Consider the following 17,500-nt stretch of genomic DNA (forward strand, 5'->3'; position numbering starts at 1 on the left):
GAAGGAGTGGAAAAGAAAAACTGTGACAGAAATGAAAGACAACAAGCGTAATACCAGAAAGTATTTGATGAAAAAGGAAAGGCAGCCCCAGAAAAGATCGAGCAAAATAAGGAGAATCGCCCGAAGCATACCAGAAAGGCAGATAAGAAACACATTTAAAAACAAAACTGATGACAAGATTTTCAGTTTATTTTCTATTTGCGAGAAATGTTTCCTTGTTGTTTTTGATGTTGTCGTCAGACTTGATGAGAACAAAAAGGGCACTCCCTCCTCCCTCCCCTTGTGGTTTATGATGACATCCAATGGCATCCGTTTCTTACTCTTAATCAGGATTGTCTGTACATTTGCAAACCCCTTCAGGATTAACGATAAGAACTGGGTTAAAGAACCTGCCACATGTAAACAATGCACGTGTGCTTTTCAAAGTTTATTTGTTCCGATTCTAGCAGAGAGAGAAAGACAGATGCAGAGACTAAGAGAAAGAGACAGACGCAGAGATAGTCAAGGACAGATAAATAGAAAGGAAGAACGATGATGGACAATTTAAGCGAATCACCACATCATGTCCCAACTAATTTCTTAGACTGGGGACAAAAGAAACCAAATAGACAAGACATTATTGAAAGAGAATCGAGGTGAGCGAGGGAAGAGGAAGAGGGTGGGTGGGGGGGGGGGGGGGGGGGGTGTGTTGCGCAAAAAAAGAGAAGATGACCAACTCACCCAGGTCGCAGGACTCGAGGTACAATCCATCCAGGGCCAGCACGGAGTCATCATGAGGCACGGCGGCCAGAAAGGCCAGGACGAACAGCGAGTGCACAGGTCCGATCTTCACTCTGTGGTGAACCCATCTGGTGACAAACAGACACAATAGATAAGTATTTACGTTTACAGAAAGCTGATTAAACAAAACACACACACATGAAGAACAAGAGAGAATAAGTGTTTACGGTTATAAAAAGAAAAACTAAGACAATGAGTGTATTCACTCAATGGTGCACCCACCTGGTAGGAAAAAGAAGAAAGGCAAACAGGGAGAAAGAAATACTAAGAAAAGAAAAACGCCAAGACAAACGAAAGCGTACAGGTCGGATTTTTACTCTGTGTCAAACCCTCCCACGTTGTGAAAAAAAGAAGAAGATGCATTTAAGTAAAAGCACAAAATAATACAGAGCAGTAAAATGGTCAAGACAAAGAGCAAAGAACTCTCTGACGCACTCACTTGGGGACAAACAACATTAAATGTCTATAGGTTTATATGTTATTGTACACAGCAGTAATTTAGACCATGACAAACAGGGACCGTACATGACCAGTTTTACTGAACTCGAAAGTGGCACCCATCTAGGGACAGACAACATCAAACAGCCGTAAGTTAGCATAAACTGTACCCTACAAAGTATTGCATCAGTATGAATGGCATTTAACAGGAACTACACAAGAAAACCTTCTTCTCTTCTGTAAAAACAATACTAAAGGTCTATAAGTGTCAATGTAAAGGGAAGCAACTACGCCAAGATGACCAGTGATTGCTTTGGCTGCTCAACTCCTTACCAGAGTGTCGGGTTAGAGTTTAAATTGACCGATTAAAGTGTCAATGGCCGATATCCTAGGCTATGGCCAACGGCCAATATAATTATGTCCACACGCGCCCATGATTTTCACACCACCGTCTACATTTCTTCCGATTTCTTCCCCGTTAAGAAAATTGCACATCCCTCCTCAAACCAGATTGTGTGCAGAATCAGAATTCCTGACACACAGACCTTCATGATTTGCCGTTCTACTGAATTTTAAGCAGTACTGCATGCGTAGCAAAATCGAAATTGATTTTTCATCAGGTCTCAAAAGCCAAAAAGCACATAGTGAAGTTAATTCCAAGTTCTTTTCTCTCGTGAGCTTGGTTGTTTTTACGATATTTCTTTTCTTTTTTCCCCCCCATGTTCCGTCTGTATGCAGACTTTAAGACGATTTCGTTAAGTAGCATTGACACTTTTGACACACAATCCCACATTCTGTATTCAGATTGAAAGGGTATGGGGCTCGTCTGAGATTTAAAAAAAAATGGTTGGGTGACAATCAGGTTTTAATACTATGCCTTTTGAAACAAACGCACTAGTAAGGGCAGTGGGTTACGAAGTTATGAACGTTAAGAACTATAAATCCAAGACAAAACAAAGGGACGTGAATGTACGCGCTCAAAGACACAGACAGACAGACAGACAGACAGACAGACAGACAGACAGACAGACAGACAGACAGACAGACAGACAGACAGACAGACAGACAGACAGACAGAGATAGACTTACACATACATACACCCACTGACACACAAAACAGCGAATACACACACACACACACACACACACACACACACACACACACACACACACACACACACACACACACACACACACACACACACACAATCGGCGTGGGTTCGACCGGCGAGGGATTTATTTCCCTGAGTAAACTTTTTGCAGACTGTCCTCGGTGTCCGAACACCCCCGTAAGCATGCATGCGCACGATTCAGATACTTGTTTGTGAGTGAGTTTCCCTAAAAGTATCATGGATCTGATAGCACGAAACGGGTGGCAATGTGACGGCGATGTACCGGATATTGCCGAAACACGAATTCCGGGCAAAAAAAAGTCTGTCGGGTTTGTGTATATATGGATTGTGAAAGAGTTGTTTCTCTTGAAAACATTGAGGCAAGCGTTCCCACGTGAAATCACTTACATGTGGTTACCTTCCGCGTGTAGAGACAGGCCTGTTGATGGTGATTCTCTTTCACAACTTATACAAACTCAACAGAGTTATTTCCCAAGACTTCAATTATAATGAGACATTCAGAAAGACAACATCGACTCTTGTCTGACGAATCAATCAATTGGCCATTATTGAGACGAATATGAAGAGGATACGGATGATGAGGGCAATGAAGAAGACATTTTTCCGTCGCTTGGGACTTGATGCTGTCTGAGCTGTCACCAGACTTTGTCATATTCTTTCTTCTCGTTGGTTGTGGCGGTGGGGCCAGGGTGGTGGTGGTAGGGGTCGTGGTGGCGCACAGTGTTTTATGATGAATCTCTCAGCCTGGATTACCGGCACGGTTGGCCTAGTGGTAAGGCGTCCGCCCCGTGATCGGGAGGTCGTGGGTTCGAACCCCGGCCGGGTCATACCTAAGACTTTAAAATTGGCAATCTAGTGGCTGCTCCGCCTGGCGTCTGGCATTATGGGGTTAGTCCGGTGTCAGAATAATGAGACTGGGTGAGACATGAAGCCTGTGCTGCGACTTCTGTCTTGTGTGTGGCGCACGTTATATGTCAAAGCAGCACCGCCCTGATATGGCCCTTCGTGGTCGGCTGGGCGTTAAACAAACAAACAAACAAATTCTCAGCCTGGATTTCCGTCATCAATCTAATGGAGCGGAATAGGTACTGAGGTCTAAGTAGCAAAAGACGATGTGTACGGAATACCTGCATCGTCTCTACAGATTTGAGCTGCAGCGGCATATCGAAAAACCGGTAAAACCGGTTTGAAGACAAGACACCGGTTCGCGTTTACAGCCTGTACACGTTTGAACCTGTATTCTGCGCGTATTTCTGCCGCGAGTAACGGAGAGACCCGAACACTGAAATGGCACCGAGTGTAATACCCCCATTCCACACAACCGTTCTAGGTCCCGTTCCCGTACCGACCAAGGAACGGTGCGGGCACGGGAGGGATCGGGAGGGAACCGCAATGGAACGGAACTGCTTTGAACGGTAGGGTCGGTAGGGACGGTTGAGTTTGGGCTGCATGTTCCAAATTTTAGCCGTTCCCCCCCCCCCCCCCCGATCAGAATGAACAGTAATGGAACCTTAACCCATCGGTAACGGAACGCTTGGATCGTTAAAGAAACTTAAAACAACGGTAACGCAACGGTAGCGCTCTCACACACTGAGTTGTCATACCCACATTCCACACATCCGAATGGGGGTATAACATATGAGTGTGTGTGGTTTTGTTTTCACTGCTTGGGACATTTTTACAAATCAGAGAGTATCACTAAAGGCAGAACATATGAACCGCCTCATTGCTCTGAGGAAAAGTGAACAATATTATTAAATGCATGTTACCAATTTACTGATTTAAAGTTATCTAGCTAGACTTAATAATAATAATAATAATAATAATAATAATAATAATAATAATAATAATAATAATAATAATAATAATAATTGTCAGTAAGTACTGGTGTCACATGACTGATGTGAACCAGTTGATTGGCTAATGGCGATGCGCTAAAACTGTTAGCGCACTCTTGGAGTGCGCTAACTTTTCCACAGAGCGTATTCTTCTGCCCTTTGCCTAAGCGAGAGTGTACTCTCATCATCAGAATTAATTAATGACATGTAGCTTATATTCTCCACAATACCAATGATTATGACCATAAATTTCCTGCTTCTCAATTAAAGCAGAAGTGGGGTTTTTTTCTGACAGATTGCATGTGCCTGTGCCACAGTTGCCACTGATCTAAAAATAGAACCCGCTGTGTCTAATTTTTCAGTTTCGACTTGCGAAGATTCCTCTCATAATTATGCCATGTTAGTGGCATGTAGCTCATTATCCACATTACCAAATGATGAGTTAGTATACAATTCCCAGCAGCTAACAGAAAACACAAGTGTTATTCCGATTTCGTAGCAGCTAGATCAGCACGTAGCAGACTACACTGAAATACGACTGCATCTGTTCAGTAAATGAATGTTTTCCGAATTATTACTTCAAGGCAAGAACAATCGGAATCGAAAACGTGTAGGGTTTAGAACGTTCTTACCATAATATATTATATAAGACTTATTACCAGACTGCCTCATGCGTGCAGACTCAGTGCAACGTGACGAGCAATTTTTGTTTTTGAAATGAGACTCAGTGCAGCGGTTCGATTGCTGTAGCCTAGCAGACGACATAAATCCCGCTCAGCAAATTAACATGTTGGGCAAATGTGAACGATAAAACGATAAGGATATAATACGTGTAGGGTTCAGAGCATTCATACCGTTCATATTTAGTACCACACTCCCCGATGAGTGAAGATACCACACGAGAAACATGCAACATTTACTTTTGAAAATGTGCTTACCGTCGACCTTGGCAAGGGGCAACACTCTGCACAGTCAATCTGTCGAAGCTCGATGAAGGTTTCGAATCGCAAATAACTAAGAGCACAATCCTTTCTCCGAGTTTAAATGAGGTCTCTATGAAAGATCATCACTTTTTAGCTTAACGCTACACTGGAATTTACCAACAGAAATTAAAACAAGAGTTTGCGTGTTACGAAAGCACGACACACTTGAGACAGCCCACACAAAAGTAGATCTGACACAAAAACCTGACCACACAGTTACGCCTATCCAAATGCGCGTTGCAAAATGTGCGTTTTGAATCTTCTTTTTTCTCTGGCGGTACTAACAATATCGTTATTGAAACAATCCCAGTGCACTAAGGGATTTATAGAGCAAATCTCGAAAATAATTATTGAACTCAGCGCTATGCGCTTCGTTCAATAATGAATGTTCTCGATTTGCTCTATAAATCCCTTAGTGCATTGGGATGTCTCAATAACTTAAATAATAAATCACTTTTCTATAGCGCAAGTCCCGAATTAACAGCTCCAAGCGCTTTACAATTCCAATAAACACACACACACACACACACACACACACACACACACACACACACACACACACACACACACACACACACACACACACACACACACACACACACACGATATACAAATCATGACATTAGAAAATACAAGCACACTGACCCATCATAGCGATACGAAAAATGACACAGTCAATAACAACAACAACACAATTCAGCAAGCAAGCGTACTCACTACTAAAATAAGAATGCAGGTGTCTTTCATGCTTAAAGTTATGTATACAATACCAATACGACACAAGGAAACCGGAATGAGAATTCGTGACAGTACACAGCTCTACTAAATGTTTCCTAAATCTAAATTTACTTCCTTCGGGTTTTCTCAAATTTGCTCAAGTTCAATGATGGAGTTCGCCTTTTCCTTTTTCTTCTTCTCACAAATGTAAGTCCTGACTCTCACAGAAACTGGTAGTTTTGTCACATCCGCCAGGGGGCCCGGTAGCTCAGTTGGTAGAGCACTGGACTTGTGATCGAAAGGTCGCAGGTTCGAATTCGGGCCGGGACGGACACGGGTCAACTTTATGTGCAGACCCAGAGACGGAAGCCATGTCCCACCCCCGTGTCATCACAATGGCACGTAAAAGACCTTGGTCATTCTGCCATAAGTGCAGGTGGCTGAATACACCTAAACACGCAGACACTTGGGTAGCGCGACTCCGTTGCTGCTAGCTTTCCACTGGGAGGAAGCGACCCGAAGTTCCCAGCGATGGGACAATAAAGTAATGAAATGAAATGAAATCAAGCTTAATAAATTGAAGAAAAAAAAAGAATTTAAGGAAAATCTGTCGAACGAAAATCAACCGGTAGGTTAGAACTTCAGTTGCCGATATGTCATGTCCAATTTTGTACCAGTAAACACGGGAACGCAGAAGAAGAAAGAAGTACCGGTAAACTATCGCATTTTTCTGGTAACCGTGAATTTTTAAATCAAGTGCCCCAAAAGAACAACAAAAAACAATTGCCTCGAGGGAAAACTTTCGTCAGGCCTCATTGGGAGAATGTTTTCATGACAGGTGCAACTGTACTTTTTGAGGGTGTTTTTATCCGAGGAAGTTTTGGTGTGTTTTTGTTTGGTGTGTGTGTGTTTGTGTGTGCGTGTGTTTGTGTGTGTGTGTGTGACTGCTTTCTATCCTGTACAGCCGCCAGCCAGGAAATGAGATCATGTCGCGCAGCGTCATGAAGTATTCAGAAGTCTTCATGACATAGACGTTAATAAAACAGTTAATGGCACCGGTTTCGGATTACTATGTGAATCCGCTGCGCTACAGAACTGTCCTATGGGGTATGCAAAAGTATGGCAAAGGAATTCAACACCACCCGTAATAGGATTGGGCCACCACTCTTCATGCTGGCGACGGAGAGCCGAGAAAAGAATTGAATTTCTTGAAGGGATCAGACACTCTTCTTTTTAAGGTGTCTGCAAATATAAGAGATCAAAAACCTGCATTTTTCGGAACGGCTAAAAGAAGAGAAGAGAGAAAGGTCAGACACAAATTACCCAAATCTGCAGCAGAAAGGAAAAGACAAAGAAAGAAAGAATGAAGGAAGAACAGAAAAAAAGTAACAAAAGAGAACACAAAAGGGCAAGGCACGAATTAAGTTCCAAAACCAACTACAGAGCGGACATAAAAAAAAGAGGAAAAAAAAAAGAAGAATGATGGTCGGAAAAAATTCAAGGAAAGTCCACAAGCTGTATTCTCCAAAACGACGAAAAGAACAGATTACAAAAAGTACCCAGACTTTCAAAAGAGAACTAAACAAGAACGGAAGAAAAAAATGCAAGACAGTCGTAAAAATACCTGCTCTATTTCAGAAAGACTGAAAGAATAAAACAGAAAGAGTTTAGACATCACAGTAATCGAATCTACAGCGGAGGAAGAAGGAAGAAAGGACAGAAATAGAAGACAAGAATAGTCGTACAATTACAGCTCTTTTACCAGGATTTTTAGAATGACTGAAAGAATACCGCAGGAAAACGATCAGTAGACACAAAGAACTCAAACCTTTAGTAAAGAAATAAAGAAAGCAGGATGGACTGATATATCAGAAGCAACAAACAGTCTTCATTGCATGCAGAGATTGTAGGAAATTCCTTCGAAATCATGAGTGCGACTAAAAAAAAAAATAATGTGTGACATGTTGGTATCGAACACGGACACAGTCCCAGCTCCTCAAAAGATTGCTACATGCGCAGTAAACTATTGCAACGCTTAGCATGATCGATCCTCAAAGTTTCTAAAATAATTTGCTAGCGCAGTTCGTTGCGAAATCTGCCTGCTGTGTCACAAACAAAATACGACAAAGACACACAATTCCACGCTCTGCTTATACACTCCAGATACCCCCCCCCCCCCCCCATAAAAAAAGTAGTCTTCTCTGCGTTTTAGGTAAGTTTCCTCTCAAATCGTAATTAGTCGCGATAAAATAGATGTCAGTTTCAAACTGAAAATAGAAGATGAGTTAATTTCAAACTAAACAGCATATTTCCGGTCATGGTTGCCCATAATAGGAGCACAATATTTATCTTTCTGAAACAACTTTTGACACTTACTCTTACACTTGACCTCCCCTCATAGTCCCACGCCCAATCCCACCACCCCACTTCAACCACCACACGTGGTAACTTGCGACTAGATAGGTATCAATTAAATCACCACGATCTGACCTACTCGACCCACGCTTAACAATAGATATGATCTGTCCATCCCATCCTGTCCTCAGGTCAAAATGAGTTCGGCTCATTCTCTCCTTGACAGGATGCCTTGAGTTTCCTTGTCTGGCAAGGAAACCGATTTTTTTTTTTTTTACATATTTAAAGCTTTTTGTTATGTATTATTGATAAAAGCAGATTCGCGATCGTCGATAATGATTTTTCATGGTGTTTTGTAATTTTTAAATTGCAAAGGAATTGATTTGGTTTCGGCGCTCACTGGAGCAGACGATTTTTTCTGCAACCAGTTGACAATGATGAAACCATATATTACGGTCTCCTTCCGGCAGCAGTCCCAAAATTTCGACTTGTTTTGACCTTAGAACGATATCTTTATCATAACTGTGAAGAACAGAACGGAGATCACTGTCGAAGTCGGCCAATCTGCAATCATTTTCGTCTCGCGAACACTGATCTCAAATTTAGATCAGTGCTCGCGAAAAACATATGGGAGATAACTCTGTATTCTTATTTTGATAGATTTGCGTAGGACTGTAGCGTCCGGTCAGAGAGATAACTGGCGATAGCCGTTGAGCGATGACTGATCAGAATGCTGTCCATCCATCATGGGATCATACATTTGGATATCTTGTCATCTCTGACGGCTGAAAGAAAGGTGTAGGTTTTAATACAGCGGCTTGATACGTGTTATATCCTGTATGCATTAGTCTCACTATAGTTCTCATCAAATAATTACAACGGAAGTTCCGGTTTGCCGCCATTTTGTTGCATTCTAATGTTACGTCGTATTAAAGGCACAGTAAGCCTCCCGTAAACCATCACAGAGCTCCCCGAGCGTCTACATACAGTACAAGCATACTTTTATTTGAACGCTCACCGAACGGGAACATCCTGGCTGCTTTCTGTCGAGCGTGAGAAATTTTCAAAGAATTTATTTTCGTGGACTTGGTCCTCTACAACAATGGCGCCTCGTTTTGGTGCTGGACGGCTGTTATGAATATTCAATACCGGAAATCACGCCCGGACAGTAAGCCTCCCGTAAACCATCACAGATACTGTCAGGCTTTTACACACAGTACAAACACCCTTCCGTTTGAACGCTCACCAAACGGGAACATCCTAGGTGCCCTACGTAAAGAGCGAGCAATTTTTAAAGAATTAATTTTGCAGATTGTCTCGAACACTTGTTGGACCCATCCTGAACTCAGGTCAAAAATGAGTTACTTCCCTTCGGGTCTCATTCTATCGATGTAAACTGGCGATTGCTGTGGATCGATGATTATCAGAATGTTTTTGGACCGTGGTGCGTGTTTGTGCTAGACATAACTTTTAAAATCTAAATAATAAATTGACAGCTTGTTACACAAACATTCTTTAATCATAAAAGAATTCTTTTTTCATCAAGACAAGATCAGTACAATTCGAAGTTGTGAAAGTTTGAAAAAAGAAAAGCCCGGAAGCAGGGTCACGCAAGGGTCGTAGCAGACGACGGTTTATGCATATCGCCGTTCCTCTCAACATTCAAAAGCCATCGCTAGAGTTCTTGTGAACCACAGCCGTTTGTTTCGTGAATAAAAACGTGCTATTGTAGATAAGCTCACATCGAGTCGCATTCAAATGACTAACTGACGACTACATTGTGAAAAAGGGAAACTGGATCACACGGGTTCACAATGGCTCAGGGGTAAGATAAACCACGCAAAAATAAATTCTTTGAAAATTGTTCGCTCTTTACGGAGGGCACCTAGGATGTTCTCAATCGGTGAGTGTTTAAATGAAAGGGTGTTTGTACTGTGTGTAAAAGCCTGACCGTATTTGTGATGGTTTACGGGAGGCTTACTGTGCCTTTAACTGTACCTACAAATCTTTCCTTGAAATGAACGAACAACAAACACACACACACACACACACACACACACACACACACACACTCAAGATATAGAAAGAAAGACAGAGAAAGAGAGGGGCGAGCGGGGAGGGAGGGAGCAGAACTGTTGTGTGTGTGTGTGTGTGTGTGTGTGTGCGTGGATGCGTGCGTGCGTACATGCGTAAGTGCGTGCGTAAGTGCGTAAATGCGAGTGTGTGTGTGTGTGTCTGTGTGTCTGTGTGTGCTAGCGTTCGTGCGAGCTAGCATTCGTGTGTGTGTGTGTGTGTGTGTGTGTGTATGTGTATGTGTGTGTATGTGTGTGTGTGTGTGTATGTATGTGTGTGTGTGTGTGTGTGTGTGTGTGTGTGCTAGCGTTCGTGTGTGTGTGTGGGGGTGGGTGTGTGCGTGTGCGTGTGTGTGTGTGTGTGTGTGTGTGTGCGTGCGCGCGTGAATGCGCATGAATGTCCCCAAGCCGTATCTGACTGTCGATCTCGTCTCTTCTGGCTACCTATCTGCTATGTCCCACTTTCTGCATGATTGTACTCGGTTCGTCGCTCTCTATAATGTCACGTCAGTTATCATTGCTAACTGCGTCTCGTCTCTTGTCACTTGCTGTCTCTTTGCTTTCCCTCGTCTGATTGAAGTGGGTAATACCTCAATGGCTTATCATCCTGCTTTCATCAACAATATCCTGCCTGTATTATTATTGCTTCATGCGCGTCTTATCAGCCAGACAAAGAGAAAGCGACAGCTGGTGTGGTATAGACATGTAGAGTCCGGTGTAAAGATTCGGTAAGAACGATAACACTTGTCTGCTGTTCCGGTTCGGTGTTGTTTCAGAGTTATCTTTCACCTGACGGTGTGGCGCTTGCTTCGGGGTGTCACGTTTTGTGTTTGTATCCGAAATCGATCTATAGCTGCTAACGTCACACTTTGTGTGTGTGTGTTTTGTTTTGTGTCCAGATTTGTTTAAAAAAACCAACCCACTCCATGTAGAATGAAAACCTCAATCATCAAACTTTTATCGGAAAGACCCGCCTGTAGATTTTGTTTAAAGAGGAGAAAAACATCATGAAATTTTGATCGAAAGCCCAGCTTGTCATTGGACTATCTTTGTCTAAAAAAAAAACACAACACGGAACGACAATCAGGAGATGCAACTCCTACCAGTGGTTTGTCGGCGGTTAATCCTGTTTTAAATCTCGACAAAAGAACCGACAGTTCAAAGGGATTGGCAAATAGCAAACCTGGCATTGGTTATAACTGGGTTTTCTCTCTCCTTTTTTTTTAATTTTTTTTTTATAGTTTTAATGTTTCTGTTGTTGTAATATCACTGTCCTAAAGATCGTATGAATTAAACACAATAGATGTGTGTGCACCACGCAAATTGCTAAAAGTGTTATTGCGTCATGTATCAATGCACTGTTGGAGTAGCTGAAGCCTGACCATTAACTACAGCAAGAGAAAACCAGTAGGTGAACACTACACACACACACACACACACACACACACACACACACACACACACACACACACACACAGACACACGCAGACACATACACACACACACACACACACACACACACACACACACACACACACACGCATGGTAAAGGCCAAAGTTTATCAGAATCAAAATACAAGAAAGTTATGTTATTGAAACGTTTAATTATTGACAAAATAAAACGTTACGTTCACTGATCTCCATCGGTCTTTTAAGTGGACAGACAGACAAACGCTTAGCTTATAACACAGAAAATAAACTTATCTGACAAATTGTGCTCGCTCGGAAGGCCCAAACGAGACAAAGCCAACGTTTATCATTGTACACTAACAATACACTCACAATATAGCACTTATTTTTTTTACTAAACTGTGTCGATACAAATGTGTCTCTTCGGTGAAATGACAATAAAAAAAATGCCCGCAGAACAAAAATCGCCGTGTTCAAGATCGAAAGATGTTCAACGGAATCAGATCGTCAAAGGAGTATTACACCAAGCAGTGTTTTCGCGGTAGGATATATTTCGCGTGGGAGCAAAAGCCTCGATCTTCAGGTAGGCGTCTACCCGAAACACATCCCAATCTCAATGCCAAAAAAGCTATCCCATTCTGTTCCGTGGAAAAGGATCCCATTTCAATCCCTGAATGGAAGTGTGTTCAAAGACCATCACCCAGAACGTGTCCAAATCCGCCTCTCTGATAACGCCCTTCTTCCTTTCCCAGGAAAAGCGTCCCAGTCCGATTGTCCACACCGCCTGTCCATCCTATTCTAATAAAAAAAATGTTCTCATCCCTTTCTCCATAAAGCGCCCCAATCCCATTCTGTCCCACCGTTCACCCCTTTCCCCCGACGTTTATCCCTCCCGTCCTCCCGAACTTTCTTCTTCTATTCTCCCTCAAACTGAATTGCCCATGTTATTCTCAACACAGCATTCTCACCCTCATGTACTCATTCAATACCCCCCCCCCCCGGCCCCTTCCTAAATGTTTCCATCGTATTCTTCACAACGTATTATTTCACAGAAAGGGTTGTCATGGCATTGTCAAACGAACACTACAAGGCGACATTACATTATTTTAAATCGTTTATTTAACATCACTCTGTAAAAACATTGGCGACATGAAGGCAACTCCCTTTGTTGCTGATGTATTTAAAACATACAGTGCGCGTAACTTTGTCAGGCTGTTATACTAAACCGAATATTCGACGTTGCGACATTTCCCCCAGCATCGAAATCAAGACAATATGTCAAACAATATGTTGGACAATTATGTCGAACCACATGCACGTTGTGGGACTATATTGCACATCACGCGGTTCCCAGATGTTTCATCGGAGCTTGTCAAAATCTGTGTGAACTTCAGGACCCACAAAACTTTCCTCCAGCACCGAAAAACCATACGTGGCAGTACAATCACATTTTGTTAAACGAAAAGTTAACGAATGACAGGGCTCCCAGATGACACAGCGGTGGTGGGTGTAATAATCTGTGTGATCTGCACAATCGATCTGCAAAACCTCTCGTATGTCTGTTAAGTCGATCAAAGCGTCGCAGCGCGGTCACTTCGACCCGTAATCTTGTTTTCGATTATGTGAACAGTAGGTTGCGTTAGAGAACATGAACATTGATCATCTCCCTTTTCTAGACTGCAAGCTGACAGGAGCGGCCATGACATACAGAATATATCGCACGTGTTAAGCAAAAACGCGATATATCCATCCTTCAGTCGTGTTCTACATACGCTCTTCTGCCAGAAGAAAAAGTTGCCCCGAAAGGAATCAGAAGAAATCAAACAAATCAGGTAAAACCGCGATTTGTCTCCTCTTCTTTCGTGCACTAAACACGCTCTTTTGCCATAAAAAAAATCGTTCCCAAAACGGACCAATCATATTCAACGCTCTTCTGTCAGAAAAAGATTCATTTGCTCCCCCAAGGTTTCTTGTTTATGGAACCTCCAGATTTGCCCCCCCCCCTCTCCCCACATGCCCCCAGGTTTTTATTGCGGTTTGTCAGCAATTTTCTGACACCATGTTGAGAGAGAAACTGTTCTAAAAAGAAAAATATGACAAAAACAAATTCGTGGACAGATCAAGAAAACAAAAAATAAGCTCGGAAGGTATTGCCCCCCAAAAATGCCTATCCGTGAGAGCTTGAACATTTGCACTTACCCGACTTCTGAGGATTTCCTTAAATTAAAAAGTTTTTTGTTTCTTAATGAAATGAAGAGAGAGAAAAACAACAACTGGCATGCAATGCCTTTTAAAATACTGTTGACATTTTCTCTAACTCAAGGGAAACATGGATGAACCAAAGGCAAGTGTAGAGCAAGCATTAAGGGAAAACCAAACAAAAAAACAATGATCTCTTATCACGAAGCAATTAAACTTTAAACCGCAACTGACTCAAGGTCTACAATCGCATGCATCACGGACGCCTATTCTTCGCTCACGACGACCCTTCGGAACTGTCAGTGAGACAGGATCTGGTAGTGCAAAAGTAAGCACTAATTAAGCAATTAAAATTTGAACCGTTGAGCAACAACTGGCACAAGGTCTGTCTACAACCACTGGTAACATGCACCGAACCAACTACTGTCTGAAGAGGACTCTTCAAACTGATGGAAATATCAGTGACAGGGTCTGGTCGCGTTAATGGGAACATGGTTTAAAGGGATAATATTAATCTGTCTGTGACAGAGGGTCTGTTGTAAACGTTGCGTAAGCAATACAACTTTGAACCCATGATATTGCAACATACTACGACAGATATTAATAATCGCAGCAATTGAATACCCATGCAACAAGTTACATAGAACATCAGCAACAGGGGAAAGACTTCGTCAAGTAAGATGGAGCCGAAAGAAGTTTACTGTAATTTGCACTGTAGCATTTTGTTGCACAACCCGCCTGCCTTATTGCAACGAATGCGAAAACTAGTGTCCGGCCATATCTGTCTATGACCACCGGTAGCACGAACCGAGTCTTCGCTCAAGTGGGCTCTTCGGACTAATGGAAATGTCAGTGAGCGCGAGTCTGCTCGTGTACATTGAAACACACCTTCAGCCATTCAACTTTGAACCGTCAAAGTAGATTTATGCAACCAGCCAGTGGTTGACCTACGCCCACCAGTAGCAACATACACCCAGTCTTCGCCCAAGAGGGCTCTTCGGACAAATGGAAATGTCAGTGACAGAGAGTCTGCTCGTGACACCCGTTGAGCGACAGCAGCTGTTCCACGCCGCGCGGTGTCCTTGTCATTTTATACTGGTAGAGTTAACGACGAGACCCGCACCGGCAACCTTATACAACTCTCTGCGCAACCTGACCTAACCGGATCGGATCTCGTTTCATCCTTAACGGATTACTAATGACGCCTCATTGGCCACTGTTGGTGTGTTTGCGCTTGCTCAGTTGAAGGTCGATATATTGCGATATCGTCGTTTTAAAGGGCTGTCCATGGACAGTCGACGGCGACCGAAAAATGTGTTTCCTTTTCTCTTATTTTGAATGTAGACTTTTTTTCTTAATATTTCAGGAACATAAACGTAGCCCCTTTCGTTTTTTTCCTTTTAAGTCTTTGTATGCATGCACCTTTCCTTTGTTTTTTGCACTGTCGATTTCAGGTACATAGTTTTAGATTTGTGTTGGTTCGTGTACAATACCATAAGATCACACACCAAATCATGGTAAGCGCTCTAATTAACGGTCCGTGAGAGTCATAACCGAAAGTGGCATTACAGTTCTGATACTGGTGAACCGTAAGAATTTTGTTGTTGGAATAATTCTTGAAACTGACAGAAACAGCGGTTCCACAATGGCCGCTACCAGGAGAGAGAATTCACGTCCCGCAAAAGTTCCTTCCGTGTTACGTTCCGCATGGGAACACATGTTTGTGTGTGCGTTTGTGCGTGTGTGTGGTAAGGAAAAAATAACCGAAACAAGCCTTCACGTTTTCACCAATATTTCGGCCTCGTGGCCTTCGTCAGGGTGTTCATATATATATATTGCCGATTCCGCGTAATGGGCAACATTTTTGCCCATTTCGTGTAATCGGCAAAATGCTGCCCATTACGTGAAATCGGCAGCGTTTTGCCGAAAATGCGGAAAGGCTTCTAAAATTTGCCCATTTCGCAAAAGCGACAGCCAGTCTGTTACTGTTTGTGTCACCAGAACATTGCATTAACATTGCTTTACCTCCCTACTATGTTTTGTATGGTCTATGTTGGTCTGTGTCGAGCATAAATCCGGAAATGCACGAAAACTACACTTTCTGCAATAACTTGCCATAACTTATTGATTATTGCGATATCTATCCATTGGAGTATCTAGTTGTCTAAGTGTGATGAAATCCCAGGCATTTGAGGACTTTAAAACCAAAAAGTGGCTGCCGATTTTGCAAAATTGGCAAATTTTAGAAGCCTTTATGCGATTTCGGCAAAACGCTGCCGCTTTTACGTATTGGGCAGCGTTTTGCTGATTACGCGAAATGGGCAAAAATGTTGCCCATTACGCGGAATCGGCAATTACGTGAATTCGGCACGACATCTATATATATATACGACTAGTGTCTGTGTGTGTGTGTGTGTGTGTGTGTGTGTGTGTGTGTGTGTGTGTGTGTGTGTGTGTGTGTGTGTGTGTGTGTCTGTCTGTCTGTCAGTGTGTGTGTGAGGTTGTCAGTATGTGGTTGTGAGTGTGTGTGTTTTAACTAGACAGACTTTCCCGCTGTTTCCAGACTAAAAAATAAATCTTTTTTGAACATGAAACGACTCAATAATTATAAACTGGTGGGGTTTTTTGTTACCAAGGGTAAACTACCAAAGCAGCATTCGGGTCGATTTGAAGCTGGATACGGTTAAAATAGTCGTCGGTCTAATATGTCACAGCTGGTGTTTTGTTGGCACAATACTACCCTCCAAGTGTCTGTGAACACGAAAGCAGACCTTCTATTGCTTTACTTCAAGGGTGGAATGGCTTTATTTTAGAAAATATATATGTGCGTGACTCTAACAATGAAGGTATCAGAGAGTCTGCCCCTCTCTCTCTTTCTCTCTCTCTCTCTTTCTCTCTCTCTCTCTCTCTCTCTCCATCTCTCTCTCTTTTCTCCTCTCTCTCTCTCTCTCTCTCTCTCTCTCTCTCTCTCTCTCTCTCTCTCTCTCTCTCTCTCTCTCTCTGTATATAGCTGCGATAATCCCGATACTGCTTTAACTGTTTGGCAAGGTTTATTTATGCCTATTGTGGAAAAACATGCCCCCATTCGAAGGAGGAGAGTTAAACAGAAGACGCAACCCGGTTGGATTACAGCCGACATTATTGAGGCCATGAAAATTAGGGATAAATTAAAGAAAGATAAAAAAAAATTGACGAGTACAAAATCCACAGAAACAAAATAAGTGTTTTGGTTAAAAACTCGAAGCGCAGATACTTTGAACAGATGATCTCTAATAACTGTGATACGGCGCATCTCTGGCGTGCCATGAACGAGATAACGCATAAGAAACGAAAGCCGTTCTTATCGCCCTCGATCGTGGCATCGCCAGACACGCTCAATGATCATTTCCTGTCCACGGCGTCCCTCCTTCACCAGTCTAATGGTCCCCCGACCCCACATAGCGATGAATTCTCAAACTCCCCTCTTTCAGAATTTTGTAACGAGAGGCTACGGTCTAGTTACCAGAATTGTATCCCCGAGCTAGCAATACACGAAGTAGGTAAATATATTTCTGAATTGAAAAATAAAAAATCTG

General features: G+C 42.6%; 1 protein-coding gene across 1 annotated transcript in view; it reads right to left on the reverse strand.

Annotated features, from left to right (window-relative positions):
- Window positions 1-17,500, reverse strand: part of LOC138953072 (leukocyte tyrosine kinase receptor-like) — a gene marked incomplete in the record, with an annotated part of 202,524 nt that overhangs the window by 113,425 nt on the left and 71,599 nt on the right. The window contains 1 exon segment of the mRNA XM_070324846.1: window positions 721-848. Coding sequence (XP_070180947.1) covers window positions 721-848 — 128 coding nt within the window.

Source organism: Littorina saxatilis, linkage group LG17 (genome assembly GCF_037325665.1).
Source record: "Littorina saxatilis isolate snail1 linkage group LG17, US_GU_Lsax_2.0, whole genome shotgun sequence".
Classification (NCBI taxonomy): domain Eukaryota; kingdom Metazoa; phylum Mollusca; class Gastropoda; order Littorinimorpha; family Littorinidae; genus Littorina; species Littorina saxatilis.